General features: G+C 53.4%; 1 protein-coding gene across 1 annotated transcript in view; it reads right to left on the bottom strand.

Annotated features, from left to right (window-relative positions):
• NECTIN1 (nectin cell adhesion molecule 1) overlaps nucleotides 1-17,655 on the bottom strand; it is a 59,127-nt gene that overhangs the window by 1,916 nt on the left and 39,556 nt on the right. Inside the window, exons 2-5 of the mRNA XM_081281091.1 lie at nucleotides 10,901-11,251; nucleotides 10,075-10,377; nucleotides 9,689-9,806; nucleotides 8,068-8,219 (exon numbers count right to left, since the gene is read on the bottom strand). Of these exons, the coding sequence (XP_081137217.1) occupies nucleotides 8,068-8,219; nucleotides 9,689-9,806; nucleotides 10,075-10,377; nucleotides 10,901-11,251 (924 nt within the window). The remainder of the gene's footprint in view (nucleotides 1-8,067; nucleotides 8,220-9,688; nucleotides 9,807-10,074; nucleotides 10,378-10,900; nucleotides 11,252-17,655) is intronic.

The following is a 17,655-nucleotide window of genomic DNA, read 5'->3' as shown; positions in this document are numbered from 1 at the left end:
GGTAAAGTGTCTATCTGGGCCTCTGTGGTGGCCCCTGGGAGTCTGTTACTGCCAGCTCACTCCCTGATTCAGCATCACTCACTCCATTGGAATCGGCTCCTCCCATGAGCCCACTCCCTCCTCCTGGGTGGAGCTGGCCCCTGAGAGCCTGTGGGGTGCTGTAGGCAGCAGGCAGCAGGGAGGAGTGGGGCGGAGATTCTGGGAAGGAGCAGAGGCCTTCCTGCAGTTCAGGCTGGAAGGGCTAAGAAAACACAGGGGCCCAAAGGAGGGGAGGCCATTTGCCCAAGGTCACGTGGTGGAACTAGGGCCACCCAGATGCTCCTATGCCTGGAACTGGAGGAGAGAAGCCCCGAGGACTTAACTTCCATTTGTCGCTACTGTGTCCTCAGTACAGGTCACTGAGGAGCTGCCCCATAAATATTTACTGAATCTGTCCTGACTGCTTCTATCCAGAACAGTCTCCTGGAACCTCTTGCTTCTCCTGGCTTACCAGGTCCCATCTGTTACTGACCTTAGAATGGCTCCATACCTACTCCACATGGCTGCTGCCATCTTATGTGTCCTAGGGGCAATGGAGTGTGTGTGGGGAACCTCGCTTCATCTGTACTTTCAACCTGCCTGCAACCCCTTTGCTTCTCTCTAGGTCTAAATAATCTCTCCTTTCCACACCTGCCTTTAGCTCTCTACTCACCATCCAATCAGCAAACACGCCTGAGCATCTGTAGTAGGGTACAAGCAACTACAGCCTCGCCAGAGAATCAAATGACATGCTTAGAGTTGAGCAGTGAGCAGAAGTAAAGGGGTTGGACAGTGACGTGCTCAGGAGTGTTGGGGAACCAGGACGCTGTGGCATAGAGTTAGAAAAGGGGCTTTGGAGGAGGCCGGACTCTGCCTAACCTTGAAGGAAGCCATGCATTTGTAGAGGACAAGAGAACAGGCAGGGCACCCTGATGGAGGGATCTGCTTCCTGTTTTGGAAACCTGTCCCTTGCCTGCCGAGACAGGATCCTTGGTTCTTGGTTTTCCTCTCTGGGTGTCCTTTCCACTGTGCCATCTCACTGCAAGCTCTGCCCTTGGACCTTCAGCCCTCACCCTGTTTCTTTTTTAGTGACACACCTGGTCTCAGTTTGACAGGTGAGCTTTATCCTCCTGGCTCTTCAAACCATTTTGGGTACATAGTTCTCACCTATGCCAGGATGTTGTCCCCAAAGGCCCCTTAGACAGCATTCCCCAAACTGGTCCACGGAACCTCAAACCATTGGCTCGGGGTCAGCAAAAACACTGGGGTCAAACATTTTGGAAACTTTTGCTTAGGCAAAGCACCAGGGCCAGTCACCTTCTCACCCACATTGAACGATAAGAGGGTCATGTGGGGTGGAGTGTTTCTCAGTTTCTTGGAGTGTGAACCTCCAGTCCCCTGTCTCCAGGACTATCTCAGAGGACTCCTATGTAGGGGCACACCTTTGAAAAACTGCCCATGACTACATCCTTCTTTGAAATTCTCATCACCAACTCAAAACCCATCTGTTCCAAGGCAGTTCTACATCTTCCCTCCAAATCCTTTCCATTCAACACATCTCCCTTGTGTCCTCCACTGCCATCAACATTTATCCGCTCTTACATCTCAGAATCGTGAACATTGATTCTTCTCCACCTCCTAGGTCAAAATCTGTCATCAAATTCTTTTGACTCCTCCTGTTCATTTTCTCACCATGCCATGCAGGTGTTTACTGTTGCAGTAGACTCCTGGGTCTCCCACCTGCCCTGGGTCTCTTTCCCCCTTGCTGGGCAGAGGTTAATTTTCACTGTATAGATGACTGACTGCTTCCTTTTTTGAAGACTAGCAGTAACTCCCACACGCCCTGGTGGGCCTTGCAGTCCGGCCTTCAAGGCTTCCCCATGCTGCTTCATCTTGACTTTGACCAGCGTGCCTTCCTTGCAGTTTGCTATGTTTTGAAACAGTGACCTCCAGAGGCCCATGTGTTGAAGGCTTGGTTTTTGGCTCAACGTGCCATTGGGTGGTTGTAGAACATTTAGAGGTGGAGCCCAGTGGGAGGAAATTAGGTCATTTAGGTGTGCCCTTGAAGGGGATATTGGGACCTGGCCCCTTTCTGTCTCTTTTTGCTTCCTGGCTGCCACGAGGCAAGCAGCTTCCTCTACCGTGCACTCCCACCATGATGTGCTGTCTTGCACAGGCCCCAAAAGCAATAGGCCAACTGACTACAGATTGAAACCTCTGAAATTGTGAGCCAAAATGAACTGTTTTCTTTTTATATTACCTCAGGTATTTTGTTACAGTAACAGAAAACTGACTAATACACTGTTCTTGCTATCCAAGTGGGTTCCTTATTGTAAGTCTTTGATTATGCTGCGCACCCTGCCAAGGATGCTGTTCGACCCTTTCCATCTACTGCATTCTCTTATTCTATTCTTCATGCAGCCTTCTCATAGTTTTCTCTGTAGAATTCTTATGTACTAATGATCTGCACCTCTTATTCTGGTTTAGACCATTGCTAATTCCATTCCATTAATCACAAATTAATATAGGATTGCAAGTAAATGCAAATTAGGATTAACTACTATTGGCTGTGGTCCTTCTGCAGTTTTCAAAGGACTAAAGCTCTTCTCTTTCACAGAAACTCAACAGGAAGCCGTGGCCTCATAATCTGGGATTGATTCATTTCAGGGGGTTGCAGCTGTGTAGAACTCTAGTTACCTTTGTGCTCTCTTTGACAGCAGAGAACCAATGAAAAACAAACTCCCCTACATTTTACTCAACTAGATTGGATTTTTTGACCCCACTAATCAGTGTAGAAGGGTTTACCATATTATCTGTTTCATGAGAGTGGTTGGTGTTCCAAAGGAATTTGTAAATTATAATCTGAATGAATTTAGAACCTGATAGCCTCTCACTACCCCTGTCATGACCACCCTGCACCAAGACACCATCATCTCTCACTTGGAATATTTATTGCAACAGCCACCTCACTGCTCTCCAGATTCGACCCTGTCCCTCTATAGACTATTTTCAACACAGCAGCCAGAGAGATCCTGTTAAAGTGTAAATTACATCACACCACTTCTCCACCTAGAGCCCTCCAATGGCTTTCCCTGTTTCACTGACAGTAAAAGCCCAGATTTGCAGAGCCTAGAATGCTCTCCGTGACCTGCTCTCTGCTGCCATCTCATCTTGCTTTCTTGTAGGCTGTTCCATTCCAGGCACCGTCAGTGCTCAGGGCCTTTGCACTGGCTACTGCACACCCCGGAGGACTCTGGAGGGCTTTTCCCCAGGGATCCTGGGGTTCACTCCATCATTAAATGTCACCTTCTCATTGAGACTTCCTCGACTACCCTATTTAAAATTGCAGCGAATGAGGCCCCCATCCCCCAGCGCTTGTGATCCACCTTACTCTGTTCTTCTTTTTTCCATTTCACCTTCAAAATTACTATATAAGCTTTACAAGGACAGGGACTTAGTCTGTTTGCTCATTGATGTATCCCAAGTGCCTGGCTTGCCTAGCATGTGGATGGAGTTCAAGAAATATTTGTTGAATGAAAAAATGAATTTTCTCATTGCAAGGCTGTCTTAGAGGAGAGCTAGCTTTAAGTGAACAAGTTTTCCGAAGATACTCAAACCAGGCATGGGACACACTGGGGACCTCATTTCACTAGAGTCAGGGACAGGAGGAGTGGACCAAGGGTTTGGGGTCAGATTATATCAAGTTTCTTTGCCTTCCAGGCTCTCTGCTTAACTTTCTCTCTTTTTGTTCCTTCCTAAATGCTAAGGAAGTTTACTCTTGCCTGGGTATCTTTTGGGACCCAAGAGAACTCTGGTTATTTTTGCTGCTGTAGGGTCAGGCCCAGGGAGAGGTAAAAGAATGGCTAAGATAAGATGACCTTCCAGAATTGCAGACTTCAGAGTGAAGCTGCCAAGCAGAGGAGGCAGAAAAAAGGAGTAGATACGGAGACCTAATTCGTGTGCAGGCAGAAGGGGCTGTTTGGTGTGGATGGAGCATCCTTCCCCTCCCCCTCTGTCCCTCCAGCTGTCACATTCAGCCAGTAGTTCCTGTCTCTGTGCCAGAGCAGAGCTGCAAGGGCCGCAGCTGGGAGGAGAGAGAAGAGCCGGGCAGTGGGGTCATTTGCGCATGCTGGCGGGGGCCCAGCCGGCCTCCCTCACATCCTTTTACAAAGCAGGCAAATTGGCCCTGTTCCTGAAGGGTGCAGTCTCCTGTCTGGGATCCCAGGCTGGCTGGAACCACAGGGTAATGGGGCTGTCCATTTCTTTGGGGCCCTGGTTCCTTGTGAGGTGGGTGGGCTGGTGTGGGGGGACCTCCGGATGAATCTGAGGTGGAATGGGGTTAGGGCTTAAAGTCTGGATCTGAATGTTTGGGCTCATTTCATTTCCAAAGCCAATGCCTGATGCTTCCTCAGGCAGGAAATGCTCAGGCATCAGATTAGGCCCAGAAGCTGTAAGAACTACACCTCCCAGCATGCAGTGCAGCTGGCCGCAGGGAGAGGAGGAAGGCCTGGGGTCACCCTCTGGGAAGCCCTGCTGTCCTCCTGCAGCTGCAGCAGCTGTGCATTGTGTCAGACCATCAGGCAGGGCTTCAGCAAGCTGGAGGAGGACCGGATCCTCCCAGAGGTACAGACACAGCTGCGTTCTCAGCCTCCCAGACACACCGCCATTTGCTGGCTTAGAGAGAGGCACGTTTACCCGCAGCACAGCCATGAGCTCCCATGTGCACACTCAGCATGCAGACAGTGGCTCGCCTGCCCACACTGGCTCACTGTTACACACTCACAGAAGCACACACCCCTACTCATGCCTGGGCATGCACACCTGCAGGCTTACCCCGCTCCCCTCCAGCTGGACAGTTCTTGGAGGCTCGCCACCCTTGGTCTGAAGAACCCCTGGCCTGATGGGGAGACCTGCTTCTGAGCCCTCAAAGGATGAGTCCTGACTTCACTGGAAATGAGAGGGACAGACATCCTACACCCTAGCGACCTCCCTGCCCTGCTCTTGGGAAGTGACAAGAGGCTGGGTCCCTGCCAGAGAGGCCTGGACGCTTTCTTTCTAACACCTGCAGGGATAGATGCTGCTCTATTGGTCTTTTTAGTCTGATCAAGGTCATACCTGGGACCCCCTTCCTGCCCTGAGTATTACTCCTTGAGGAAGAAGGGAGGGGCTCTCCCTCCCTTATGTAGCTACCGGGCCAACCCCAGGAAATTTGCTCCTCAGCATAAGGGTCTGTGAAATGGGCTTCTCTGGGGGTCCCAGGTGCCTCGGAAACACACCAACAAATCCTACCAGGTTCCCCTTGGTTCTCTTGTTCCCATAGCCGCATCCGGGACTTACTATGACAGCCCCCCACGGGTGTCTGGTGCCACCCGTAGCCTCCTGCCTATGCAGTCTAGCCCACATGCCCACTTCTCTGCTTCCCTGCTGAGCCTTTCAGAGGCCCCCAGGGGCCTTGCTCCTAACCCAGCCCCACGCTCTGGTCTTTGCTTCCCACCTGCTCCATGCCTGGCTCCCTGACCTCTGCCTCCGCCACTCCCTCTCCTGCAGCTCTGCCCCGCATGCCTGCACATGTGTGTCTTGGTGAACCCGGCCTTGCCCCAGCTGCTTTCATTGTCCTCTCCAGATGCGCCCCGGGCAAAGCTATTACCCAAACGGATGGCCAGAATAAAAAATTAAATTTCCACTTATCCCTCTCACTCATGCATTCCCTCCGGACCAGTGGGGCTTGGAGCACAGGGTATGGCTATATCCCAATGGGACAAGCCCCTGGAGAATGTGGCAGCTCCTGGCGGGTGTGAGATGAAGGGTGGTGAGGTTTGCTGCTATTTGGGAGCTGCCCAAGGGCACAAGAATCAACAGCCCCAAAGAGGCTCAGGCACCTGGCTGATGGAGGCGGCCCAAGAGACCCTCCCTGGGGAGGGCCAGCCCACAGTTGCGGCCTATCAGTGATTCACTAAGCGCCCTGATTCCATAGCTTCTGCCCAAGGCAGCCGTCAACAATAGAGTCTTCCAGCTGGAGCGCTGGTGTCCCTGGCCCATCTGCCCCAACCTACACTAGCATGATGTGGGTGCAGGCAAATAGCACATGCTGCCACCCAGGCGGGACCACAGCACCCCGGCAGGTTAGGACAGCAGCTGGCGTGTCACGGCGGGTTTCTCTTCTCCCTCCCTTCCTGAGTCCCTGAGGAACAGTCCTGCACTCGCGGTCATCCTGCTTCCTCCTGGGCATTGGGGGAAGGGAGGCTGTGACTCCCCCTCCCCCCAGCCACTGGGGCTGGGCACACTACTTGGCCTAGCAGGGCCTCTGTCTGGTCCTCTCTTGCTGGGCAGTAAGGTCAGTGGGAGGACATTGCTCTTGGGTTTCTTGGCTTCCTCCTGATTTCCCAATCAGCAGTCTCCCCAGAGAGCCTGGCTGGTGGAAGGGGATGTGGCACTGCGGTCCACCAACAGGAGAAAGCATTGCCCTGCTGGGAGCACTGCATTGTCGTAAGAAGCCTGAGAGAAACACAACCATCTCTGTATTATAAATAAGGAAGCTAAGGCTCAGAGAGGTGAAGAATTTGCTCAAGGCCACACAGTCAGAAAGAGCCAGCATGTGAACATACTTGGTCTCATATGATGCTTGCTCCCCAGGGGTTAGTCATGCTCCTTAGGAAGGTGGCACTGCCCTTCCTCATTTGCCCCCACAGCATTAGGGCCAGAGCCTGGGTCTCTGAGGTTCTGGGTTTGGCTCATACTTACTTTAGGAGGGAGAAGAGTGTGACTCTGGTCCTCTCTTCTACCTGCCAATCTATGGGAGCCCCCAAACCCTAGCCTGCTAGGGGGGCTACCTCAGCCTCTCCTAAGCTCAACCCTGACACTTCTATTCCCGTAAACAGTCCAGAACCAGAGGCAGGGAGTGGCTCCCAGTTGAGAGGTGACACAACAGCCTAAGGACAGTTAGATGCAACACCTGGATAGTTTTGGGCTCCTCTTTCTTGAATGTACTCACCACTAAGGTCTCACACTCCTGAGACAGGCTCAGAGCCAGCGAATCCTCAGAGTTTGCCTAAATCCTGTACCTGGAACCCAGGAACCTCCGCCTAGTTTCCTGTATGCCTGAGGTCACTTTCTGCACATGTTACTTCCTGTCTTCCTTGGCAGCAGCATGATGCCACTTCCCATTCTAGGAGGTTCTTTCTGTCACTTTCTCACCCTGCAACTAGTTCAGGTTCAATGTTAAAGACACTCTCTCTTGTAAAGTTAGATGACCATTTACTCCTCTATTGCTTGTTTGGATGCTTCCATTAATCATGAGGATAATGACAAAGGTCACAATAATAATCACAGAACACTGGCTGTCTATCCACAGACTTACGCCAGGTGTAATTCCAACAGCTGACTTCCTTCCAGGCAGGTCACATTATCCCCATCGTACAGATGAGGCTTGTTCAGGGGCATGTCCCTTGTGCAGTCTATCTCCAGAACATCTATCCCTTGTTGTCCCTTTCCTGAGAGGGAAGGTAGCTGATCCACCTCATTGTGTTGACAGAGAAAGATCAGGGGAATCAGCAATTCAGCTGCAGGACACACACACACCACTGTGGCTTTGGGCTATATCTAGTCTTCCTGCTTGAGGTAAGCCTCTCCAGGCGGCCCATACAGGTTTCCCCAACTGCAGGGACATAGCTAAAGGGGATGGGCTCCACCTACAGACCTGCCCCACCATGCCAGCATCGCAAGGTGTGCTTTGCTGGCAGATCCAGGGACAGGCCCCCTCCCCCACCCCATGCCTCCAAATAGCCCTGCTGCAAGCAACACTTTCTTCCTCCCTTTTAGAGCCTCTGCCCTCCCCTCTCTGATTGGGAGTCACCCTGATTGTCTCCCACACAGCCCTAAATAAAGCAAAGAGAAAAGCAAAGCATGACCAATGGCCAAAGCTCTGGGAGAACCAGAGAAGCAGGAAAAGGAGACACAAACTCCCTGTAACAATACAACTCAAAGGTGGGGGGCGCAAGTAGTGGAGGATCCCCAGGGTGGGGCGAGGCAGGGGAGGGTGCAACTTCCTACCTGTAATATTGACCTCCACCTGGCCTGAGCGGGTGCCAATGGAGTTGGTGGCCTCACAGATGTAGGTCCCTGCCAGGCTATAGTTGATGGGTCCTCTGAAGAAGAGTGTTCTGTTCTGGGCTTCCACGCCCCTGGGGAGAGAGCCATTCAGCCTGTGGGAATTGGGAGATATGGCACAGGGTTACGGATCTTCAGCCCCAAGAAGCCGCCCTTGGGTCTGCCTCTTGGCTACAAGCCTACCAGCCCTTTGCTGAGTGCTTGTGGTAGGGTCTGTATTAGGAGGAGGAAAAAAACCCCACAACAATGATCTCTTGCATTTGGCAGTTTTATCATTCAGTGTTTCATATTTGATCACTCTAACATTAAAGTGTACATAGAACAGATGGGTACCTGCCCCATGAAACATGAAATCTCAGGTTCAAGGTCAAGGAAAGATCTACAGAAGTGGCAGAATGGAATCTCTAGCCAGCTCTCTGGACTCCTGGAGGGTGTTTTCTCTACTGCTCCTGGTTCCTTGGTCTCCTGGGTGGCTGAGGAACAGCAGAGATGCCTGGGTCCTGACCCCAGGTTCTCCTGAAGCAGAACCACTGGGATGAGGGTCTGGCCATCTGCATTTTAAGAAGCTCTTCAGAGAGTGAGATAGGAATTGTTTCGGGTCATTATCTTGTGCTGCTGCTGGGCATGTCACAGGACTTTTTTGTGTGTTTCCTGGGAGTTTGCTGAGGATTGAAACCTTCCTTCCTCCTGATCCTGATGTTGGGGAACTATTAGTCAGTGGACCCAGCAGCTCCTCCATAAACAGAGCTGCACTGGTCAGCAGGCTCCGCCCACTCGCACCCTCAGAAACACTTTTTGTTGTGGGAAGTGGAGGATAACAGGTAGGGCATGCCAGGGCCCTCTGCTTCCTGGAGAATGGGTAGAGACTCATTCTGAGCCACTGTATTCTGGACACCTATGTCAACCTTGATGGTTTTCCCCACACCCCTGCCTTTCTGGGTGTTCCTTCCAGATCTCTCTGGGAGGCACTTTGGCCCAGGCTGTTACAGCTGGCTGGAGGAGAGACAGGCCCCTCCAAGGGCTAGGTCCAAAGACCGTGAAGCCAAGAATGGGGCTGTGGGACACGGTCGGGGGGCATTCCATGAGCTCAAGCCTTCTAGGCTGATTGCTGCCTCCACCCGCAAAATCTAGAGGTGATGGAGAGAAGGAATAGGGACAAAGAATGATCTGGGATTTCCAGAATGCCAGCATCCCTGGGGACACCTTGATAAAAATAAATGCTGGGGGCTGGGGTGGGAGTGACTCAGGCTGAATCATCAAAGGAAAATGACAAAATTATTTATTAGTGATAGGAAAGGAAGTAGATTACAGGGAAGCCCTCTCTGGCAAAATGATTTGTTCAACCGACCCTGGCACTCAAACATGGAGATGTGTGTGTGTGTGTGTGTGTGTGTGTGTGTGTGTGTTTATGTGTACATGGGTGGGGGAGTGTCTTTGGGGTCACCCTTCTCGCTGAGAAACCTGAGCCCAGACCCTGATTTCTTCCTTGCCTAAGGCTCCTGGAGGTTGGGCCCCTGATCCTGCGAGGTATACTCAAGGCAGTGGCCAGCCCTGCGGCACTTACGTGGTCCAGTGGTACTCAGTGGCTGGGGGATTAGCGTCAGCTTTACACGTCAGCTTCACATCCATCCGCTGCAGGTACCAGTTGCCATCAAAACCCTCGATGGTCACCTCAGGCTCATCTGTAGGGTGAGGGATGGTGTTTGAAGAGGGTGAGATTAGGAAAGTAGAACTTAGGGTGAGGGAGCCCCAGATGTGGGGGAATGGGAGGAGGACACTGAAAACAGGTGGGAGAGGAAGAGGAAGGGTGGGGACATAGGACCTCAGAAATGGCAAGGGGAGGGGGAAGGGAAGAGGGAGGAGACGGGAAGACAGCACCTCAGGAAGGAGGAAAGGATGAGAGGCAGAAGAGGAGGGAGGGGGGCCGCCCTGGCACCCTGCCCCGCTCACACTGCACGTTGAGGGTGAGGCTTTCCCTGAAGCGATCCATGTGGTAGTTGACGATGCAGGCCAGGGACTGCCGGTGGGCTTCCCGGCTGGGCACCAGGCGGTAGCGACTGATGACCGTCACTGTGCCGTTGGGGTTCCGGATCTCCTGATACTCCGCCTCACCCTTTAGCCGAGTCTCCCAGGACACCACACTGGGAGGCTTCCCATTGGCCGAGGTGCAGGTGGCCACCAGAACCTTGTCATCCTGCCCCTTCTTGGCTCGAAGCACTGTCTGAGTGCCCTCTATCCAGTTGGTGGGTTTGGCTGTGGGAAAGCAGAGCACCATGGGATCAGCCCGTCGCCTCATCAGAGATGCAGAGGCACCGCACACCCTGCCCTGGGCCTTGTCTTCAGGTCATCCTGCCTCGAAGCTGGACTTCACCAAAGCCCCTCTCAGAACCTCTCCTGGGAAGTGCTTCGTGTCTGACGGGTCGTCCCTGCTCTACTATCTGTATCCCCTTCTGTTGAGCTTAGGCCTTCTTGGAGTCTTGGCATGCTCAAGTGATATGGCTCCTTTGACTTGCATCCTGGTCACCCACAAACTGTCCTATGGTGGGGGCTCCAACCTGAATACTGATCCTCTACTCCGCCCCTGCCTCCAACCCCTAAGTGAAGCGTGGGGCAGCCTGGCTAGAAGGGACTGGAAGTGCCATCCCTGGAGCTATGGATGGGTGCATGCCCACTCCAGGAGGATATCTGGGGCCATTGAGATACACACTGCAGATGGCCAAGCCCCCAGGTCACGGGCCTCTGGAGAAGCAAGAAGGAAGGGCCCAGGCCAGCTTACCCATCACAGTGAGATTGAGCTGGCTCTCCCGATTGCCTGTGGGAAAGGTGGCAAATTCACAGATGTAGACACCCTCATCCTCCAGCTCCAGGCGGGAAAGGCGGATGGTGCCATCAATGTAGGAGGGCCTCAGGAACTCCACGCGCTCACGGTAGGGGGACAGCACAGAGACACCCATGGCTGGGTTGAAGATGGCCACGTTCTGCTTGGAGCCATTGGTGGCCTTCTGCCATGTGACCTGGGTGATCTTCACGTTGGGCAGTGGGTTGGCAAAGCTGCAGTGCAGCACTATGTCCGTGCCGATGAAGCCATACATGGAGTCGTTCACCTGTACCACCTGCGTGTGTGCGCCTGTGCGAGGGGATGATAGGCCGTGTCAGTGCCAGGCACCACCTCCCCCACCCACCCACATGGCTCCCTGTGCTCTGGCCTGGTATTTTATAGCAGTCATTAATTTTTAAATTCTTATAATAAAAATATTAATTACTTGTTATAAAAACACTCTGGGTAATACCGAAAATTCTGGATAAGAAAATGACAACATCCCATGATCCCACTGTTCAGAAATAGCACTGATAATAGTATGGGATTCATCTTCTTTACCTCTGTTCTCTCTCTGTACTCTCTGTTTTTTAAAACAAATCAGAACCACAGTGTACAGATCATTCCACACACTGCTTTTTGACTCGGTGATATATCATTAATATTGCTTCACATAGTAAACACATGTCCACACCCTCATTTTTGATGAGCGGTGAGTGGCCTGCTTTCTAAGGAGAGCCCCAGTCTAGGAGCTATGAACTGCTTCTCCTTCCTGGGCCTTGGTCCCTCCTCTGGTAAATGGGGCAGATAATCCAGTCCTCTCTACCCCACAGGGTTGCTAGGGGACCAAATGGTATAATGCATGGGAAAGTGTGTCAGTGGTGACAGTAAGGACCTGTGGTGGCTGTCATCGTGGCCACTGCTGTGGTCTTGTCCCTCACGGTTGGGTCCCCGTTCCCTGATGCTCTGGCTTGGCCAGGCAGAGCGACAAAGGTGCTGCCCAAGGCCAGGTCTCCACTGGCTCCCTGTTGCCTTTACAATCAAATCTAAATGTCTTAACTTGGCTTTGGACATCCTTGTCACCTGCCTGTTCCCCACATCTCTCCATAAGCTGGGTTTTCCAGCCATATCCTAAGAATGGCATGTTTCCGGGTTTCCCTCTCTTCCTTCTCCCAGTTACCCAAGCACTATTTCCTGAGTGGCTGTTTGCCAGTCATTATCAGCACTTGGGTCCTGTCTGTGGCAACTCAGCCCAGCCACCAAGGCACACCAAGCCTGCCCATGAAGGTCTCTAGGCTGTGGCTATGCAGTTCCCTCAGCTGAGGAGGCCCTTCCCCTTCTCCCTATGGAGATCAGGCTGAGGCCACTCTTCTTTAGGAACTTCCCTGATCCTCCCAGCTAGAGATAACCATCTACCTCTAGCCAGCTCCTTCTGCCTTGGAATGTGGTGGTTGACCCTCTGACTTCTCCACTGGACTGTGAACACCTCCAGGGCAGGATCTGTGCCTTTTCTCAGTATCCCCAATGCCCAGCCCAGCATCTGACATACAATAGGTGCTAGTCAATATCTGTTGCCAGACTGCAATGGAAGCCAGGAGAACAGAGATTTGCAAGAATATGGGAGCGACTGACCTCGTGGCATGGATGAACAAAATCCCTCCCGTTGCTCCACTGACTATTTAATCCCATCTACAGTGTCTTCTGTTTGAACTTCTTTACACCTGAACTTGGCTCTGCTCACTTAACCTCTGGGAGCCATGCCCTGCATTCTAGCTCCATCCAGGCCGACACTCATCCCAAGCCAGTCAAGTCCCCACAACCCATGTCCTTGTCACACATTAGTACACTTCATGTCCTTTTGTCTTTACTTTGCTCAATTTGTGCCATCAATAATACCAATGCTGCTGGGCCCTGTACTGACCCAGAGACAGAGCGAGGACCCCAAGGGAGTCTGGGATTCAAGAGTGGCAATTGGGGCTACAGCCTCTACACGATGGAGACGTGGAATCAGGGTGGGTTCCTTTGAGGGTTCCAAAGCACTGACAGGGCAATAAATGGCTCCCCAATCCTCCCCTCCAGGGGGCACAGGTGACTGTAGGATCTCTGGTACTAGACACACAGTAAGCACTCAAGAAATGCTTGTGGAGGAAATCTGTCTTGGGTTCCCCCAAGCCAGGCCCTTGTCAGACTCTTAGTTTCCCTGATTTTCTTCTCTGTACGCTTAGTCACATCCACATGGCCCTTCAAGGCACATTGCGGTGTCCCCACCCCAGCCTTCCAGCTGGTCCTTTGGAGTTGGTGCCACACTTGACACCTCTCAGGCAGAGGTGCTGCTGCTGGAGGAGTGGATGGGATTAAGGCCAGCCACAGCTGGGGGCTGGCTCCAGCTGCTTCTGCTTTTGGTCCCACCTTGAGACATTAGCCTATCACTTCTCCTTTCTGACCTTCCTCTCCCTCTGACAGGTTGGACTACCCTGTCTCAATGCTCCCTCTGGCCCTAACAGTCTGATGGCAGTCCCGCCTGTGCCCCACCCCAGAAGCAGTTGCACAGTGAGGTCAATGGGCCAGACAGTCCAGCCCGCTTGCTGACTGGCCAGCTGGCAAGCGACTGAACCCTCAATCCTCCCTGGCACGATGAGTGGGTGCTCCCTGCCCCTCCCCCAGCCTCCACTCCCCAAACCTGCTGGAGGCTGCCCAGCTGAGATAATGCGGGTATAATTGGGGAACTTGCACCACACAAAGCCAGGAACTGGAAAAGCCAGTTGGGAGGGCTTGGGCCATGGGTGAGAGTGGGGGGAAGGGATGTGGGCACCAGGAGCCATATTGGGATTAGTGCCAGGCATGGTGAAGCTGTAGGGGAACAAGGCCCACCGTGTCCCAGTGAGCCCCTCTCCTCTCATCCCCCCACAGGTGTGGAGGAGGCAGGGCCCAGGCCTTGATGCACAGGCTGACATTCATTTGCTGCCTCTGGAGTGATCTCATCCTTTAGGGCCATGTCAGTGCCAGGAGGGGAGATTGCTGATAGCATCTGGGCATGGGGGGAAGGGCATTGCAAGGGGCTCTGGTGCCCAGACAGGGGTAGCCCTCCCTCATCCCTGAGTCTATCTGGGGGAGCTGCTCTTCTCCATTGTGGCTGTACCAGAAGCAACCCTGGGACAGGGCAGTGAGGAAAGTTTCTGGCCTCCTCTTACTGTGCTCCTGGCCCTTTCTATCCCCAAGACGGGCTGGGTGGGGTGGGGCAGGGAGGACCTCTAAGGAACAGCATGCTCACTTTTGCTCTTTGCCTTTGACACAGCTGCTAGAAGGGTCTGGGGCCCAGTGTGAGGGGGCTTTGAAATGTGGGGTTTGAGTCACTGGGGCTGGTATATCAGAGCCCTGGAACTGAGAGGAACAGGAAGACAGGCAAGATTGGAAATTCCCCTGTGGGCTCCCCTCTTCCCCACTCCAGGCGGAGGCACCTGGAACCCAAGCTTCTGCCTGGGGCTTTCTGTTTTAGTTCGATAATCTGGAAATGGACAAGGGTGGCTCCCGCTCTTTGAAGGGCCATCCTAGCACATCTCCTCCAGGCAGCAGGCAGGGACGCTAAGAGCTGGCAATGTGGGCTCGCACTGTGCTTCTGCACGTCCTGGCTATCCAGCTGTGGGTCAGTGAATTCACCTCTTTGTGGCTCAGTTCTCACTGAGACCACACTTCGGCAAGATGGGGATTCTAATAGTCAATACCTGCCCCATAAAATTGTTGTAAGGATTAAATGAAAGAGTACAGGGGAGACTCAGAGAGCAGCATTTAGCACAATTAATGCTCAATAAATGTTAGTTGCCATCACCATCATCATCTTTCATCTCAGAAGCAGTACACCTCCTTCCTGGAACTTCATTCGATGAATGTTTACTGAGCATGTACCCCACACAGGGCACTATACTGGGTGCTATGTGGTCCCCCTCTTCCCAGATACCTCTGTAGCTCTTTATTCCTTCTTTAGCTGACACTTCTACTCATATTCCAAAAGCATATGACATGCATCTGTACCCCTTAATTTTCTGTTTCTTGGCATGTGTGTTGGATCTGTGTCTCATCTCCCAACAGACTGCAAGCCCCTGTGCAAGGGGCAGGATTATCCTTGGGTTGCCTTGACCATGTCACTCCTGATGCTGGTGGGTCCAGAGCTTGGGGAATCCCTGCTGACCTTCTCTGCTTCCCCAAACACCCTTTCTCCTCCCCTGCAGGCTCGTGGGAACTGGGATCACTGGCAAGGCAGCACATTGGAGCTCAATGGACCAAGCAGCCCATCACTTACCAAGTCCAAGGGGTTGGGTCACTTGCCCAGGGACATAGAACACCAACCTCAGTCTAGTACTCTTCCCACCCTGCCCCCAAACAGACTTTGGCTTAATCTAACTCCCCAGAGTCTTTGTTCTGGATTGTGTCCTTCCTGAAATGTCCCTCCATCACCCCTTGTGAGAATGACACAAACACCAGTTAGAATCCTGCAGCCACAGAGTCGACTGGCCACTCTGCAGTGGGGTCCAGTGACTGAGTGCCAGAAACAGGGGCTTTGGACAGCTCAGGTGGGGCACCTGCAGAAGGCTGCTAGTTGCAGAGTAGGGAGATCCAGAGAGAAAGGGGGTGAAGAGTGGAGATCCCCTGGGCACCTGTGCCCTCAGAAGAGGGGCTCTTGCATCCCAAAGATATTGAAAGAATGAATTTTTTCCCCTGTCCTCAAGCACTGCTTATATTCTTCCTGACCACCTTATGAACCCAGGGTCTGGGACATGGGTCCCTGGGGCTTGTGCTCAGGGGCCTCAGTTTCCCCACTAGTGCTCAGGTTGAACAGTTTGGGTGACCCAGCTTCCCAGAAGTGCTGAGCCAGCACAACAGGCGTCAGGCCGGGCCCCGCCCCCCCACCGGAACGTCACAAACCTGCAAAAGCCCCAGCTCAGCAACAAAACACAAAGGCGCCTCAGTTGTGGCAGACAAACCTGCTCCCCAAGGCCCTGCCCTGCCTGCCATGGAGCTAATCTGCAGGCGGGGGCCACAGGTTCCCACGCAGCAGGGTGTGGCCTGCTCTGCTCCCTTAGACCCGCTTGGAGCAGTTTTTCTTCCTGCACTTTTAAACCTCAGACTCTCCTCTTCCTAGCCAAGCAGGCTGGGACTGGGCCCAGATGGCTAGGTGGGTGGGTGAACAGGGTACCTGGGGGAGTCAAGGGGACTTGGGCTTTCTGGTATGGATCACCTTTTCCTCTGTCCTAGCTGGGTCAACCCTTCCCAGACCCTGCTTTCCTGAGACTTGCCTGAGTACCCTCAGTTGGGTGGAGAGAGATGGCAGACCTGGCCTGGAGTGGAGTGGCAGCACAATAGAGACACAGTGCAAGTCTCTTTGTGTGGGGGGCACTGGGCTCCTGAGGCCTCTGTGAAACCATCATCCTTTGAGATCCACCTCTAGGGCTTTCCAGGGATGCTCCCTCCCTCCCCTCCAGGAACTGGCAGAAAGGAGCAGGACTTCCGGTGAGAAACCAGCTAAGTGCAAGTGGGAATGACTCACTCACTGGGGAGGGGGAATGCCTCCCCGAAACCCTGTTGAGTCAGCACAGTGACCTAAGGTTATGTGCCCCCCTGCCCCAGCACAGCCTCTTCCCCAAATGTCAATCCTCAGGGCTGGCCAGCTGCTCACTTCCAAAACCCAGGCTGGCTTCACCTGGGAGAAGCTGTCAAGGGAGAGGGTGAGATTAGGAGGCAATCCCTTTTCTGGGGTCTCCTGCTCTCAGAAGGTTTTGGCAATCAGTGTCACCTGGACCCAACCATTCTGTCAGCCAGAATCCACAAGGGCGTGGCTCTCGTTGAAGTCCTTTGAACTTGTCCCGTCTTGTATCTGTGCTTCAGGCTCGGTTCCCCATCAGTCTGGAGCTCCTCAAGTGCCCAGCCTGCATGGTCTGCCACCAGACTCCCCTTTATACCAGGATGCAGCCAGAGTCGCCCAACTCAGAGACCTCAGTGAGGAGACAGACCCAGTTCTTAGCCAGCTCCCTGGCGAGCCTTCTGTGGGACTAGGCACATCTAGAAGGCTCCGAGCCAGGGTGGACTCCAGTGCAGAGATGCTGGCTAACAGCAGTTCAGGGCCAGGGCTAGACTCAAGTCCACCTGGCCCTGACCTGCTGTTAGCCGGCATTTCTGTTCCCCTGTCTCCTGTAGAGCAGAAACTTTGGCTGGTGGGAGGTGGGCCCTGGAGAATTCTCCCTTGAGGACAGTGCTGCTAGGACAGCTCCAGGTATCCTGGGGACTCTGAGCCCTCTCCACACCCACCTTGCCAGCAGGGGTGATAACATCCCGGGATCCCACAGTCAGGGGCTAATTGCTACTGTCCAAGCCTAGGCGCCTCTGCCCCTCCTCTGGGGTCACAGAAACTGCCAATGTTTTCCTCTTGGCTGATGCTCCCCCCCCTCCCCACACCGAGCTGGTTAATGATGGGCTGTGGGGCCGGCGCCCGGCGCCTTGGGTGGGGGAGCACACTGCGTGGGAGAGGCGGAAGCCAGCAGCCTGGGAAAAGGCCGAGAAGGAGCCTGAGCCCGGATCTTCCAGACAGGCCCGGCCAGCCCTTCTCTTCTGGCAGCGTGGAAACCCCAGTGTGGCAGCAGCCATAGGGGGTGCTTGGCAAGTCCCATCTCTCTTGAAACCTGGCAGGGCAGGTTGGGGGACAGGGATGAATCAGGGAGTTA

Source organism: Spermophilus citellus, assembly GCF_964194105.1.
Source record: "Spermophilus citellus genome assembly, chromosome: 2".
In the NCBI taxonomy this organism is placed as follows: Eukaryota; Metazoa; Chordata; class Mammalia; order Rodentia; family Sciuridae; genus Spermophilus; species Spermophilus citellus.
The sequence above is the reverse complement of the archived record's forward strand: the minus strand, read 5'-3'. Positions and strand labels throughout refer to the sequence as shown.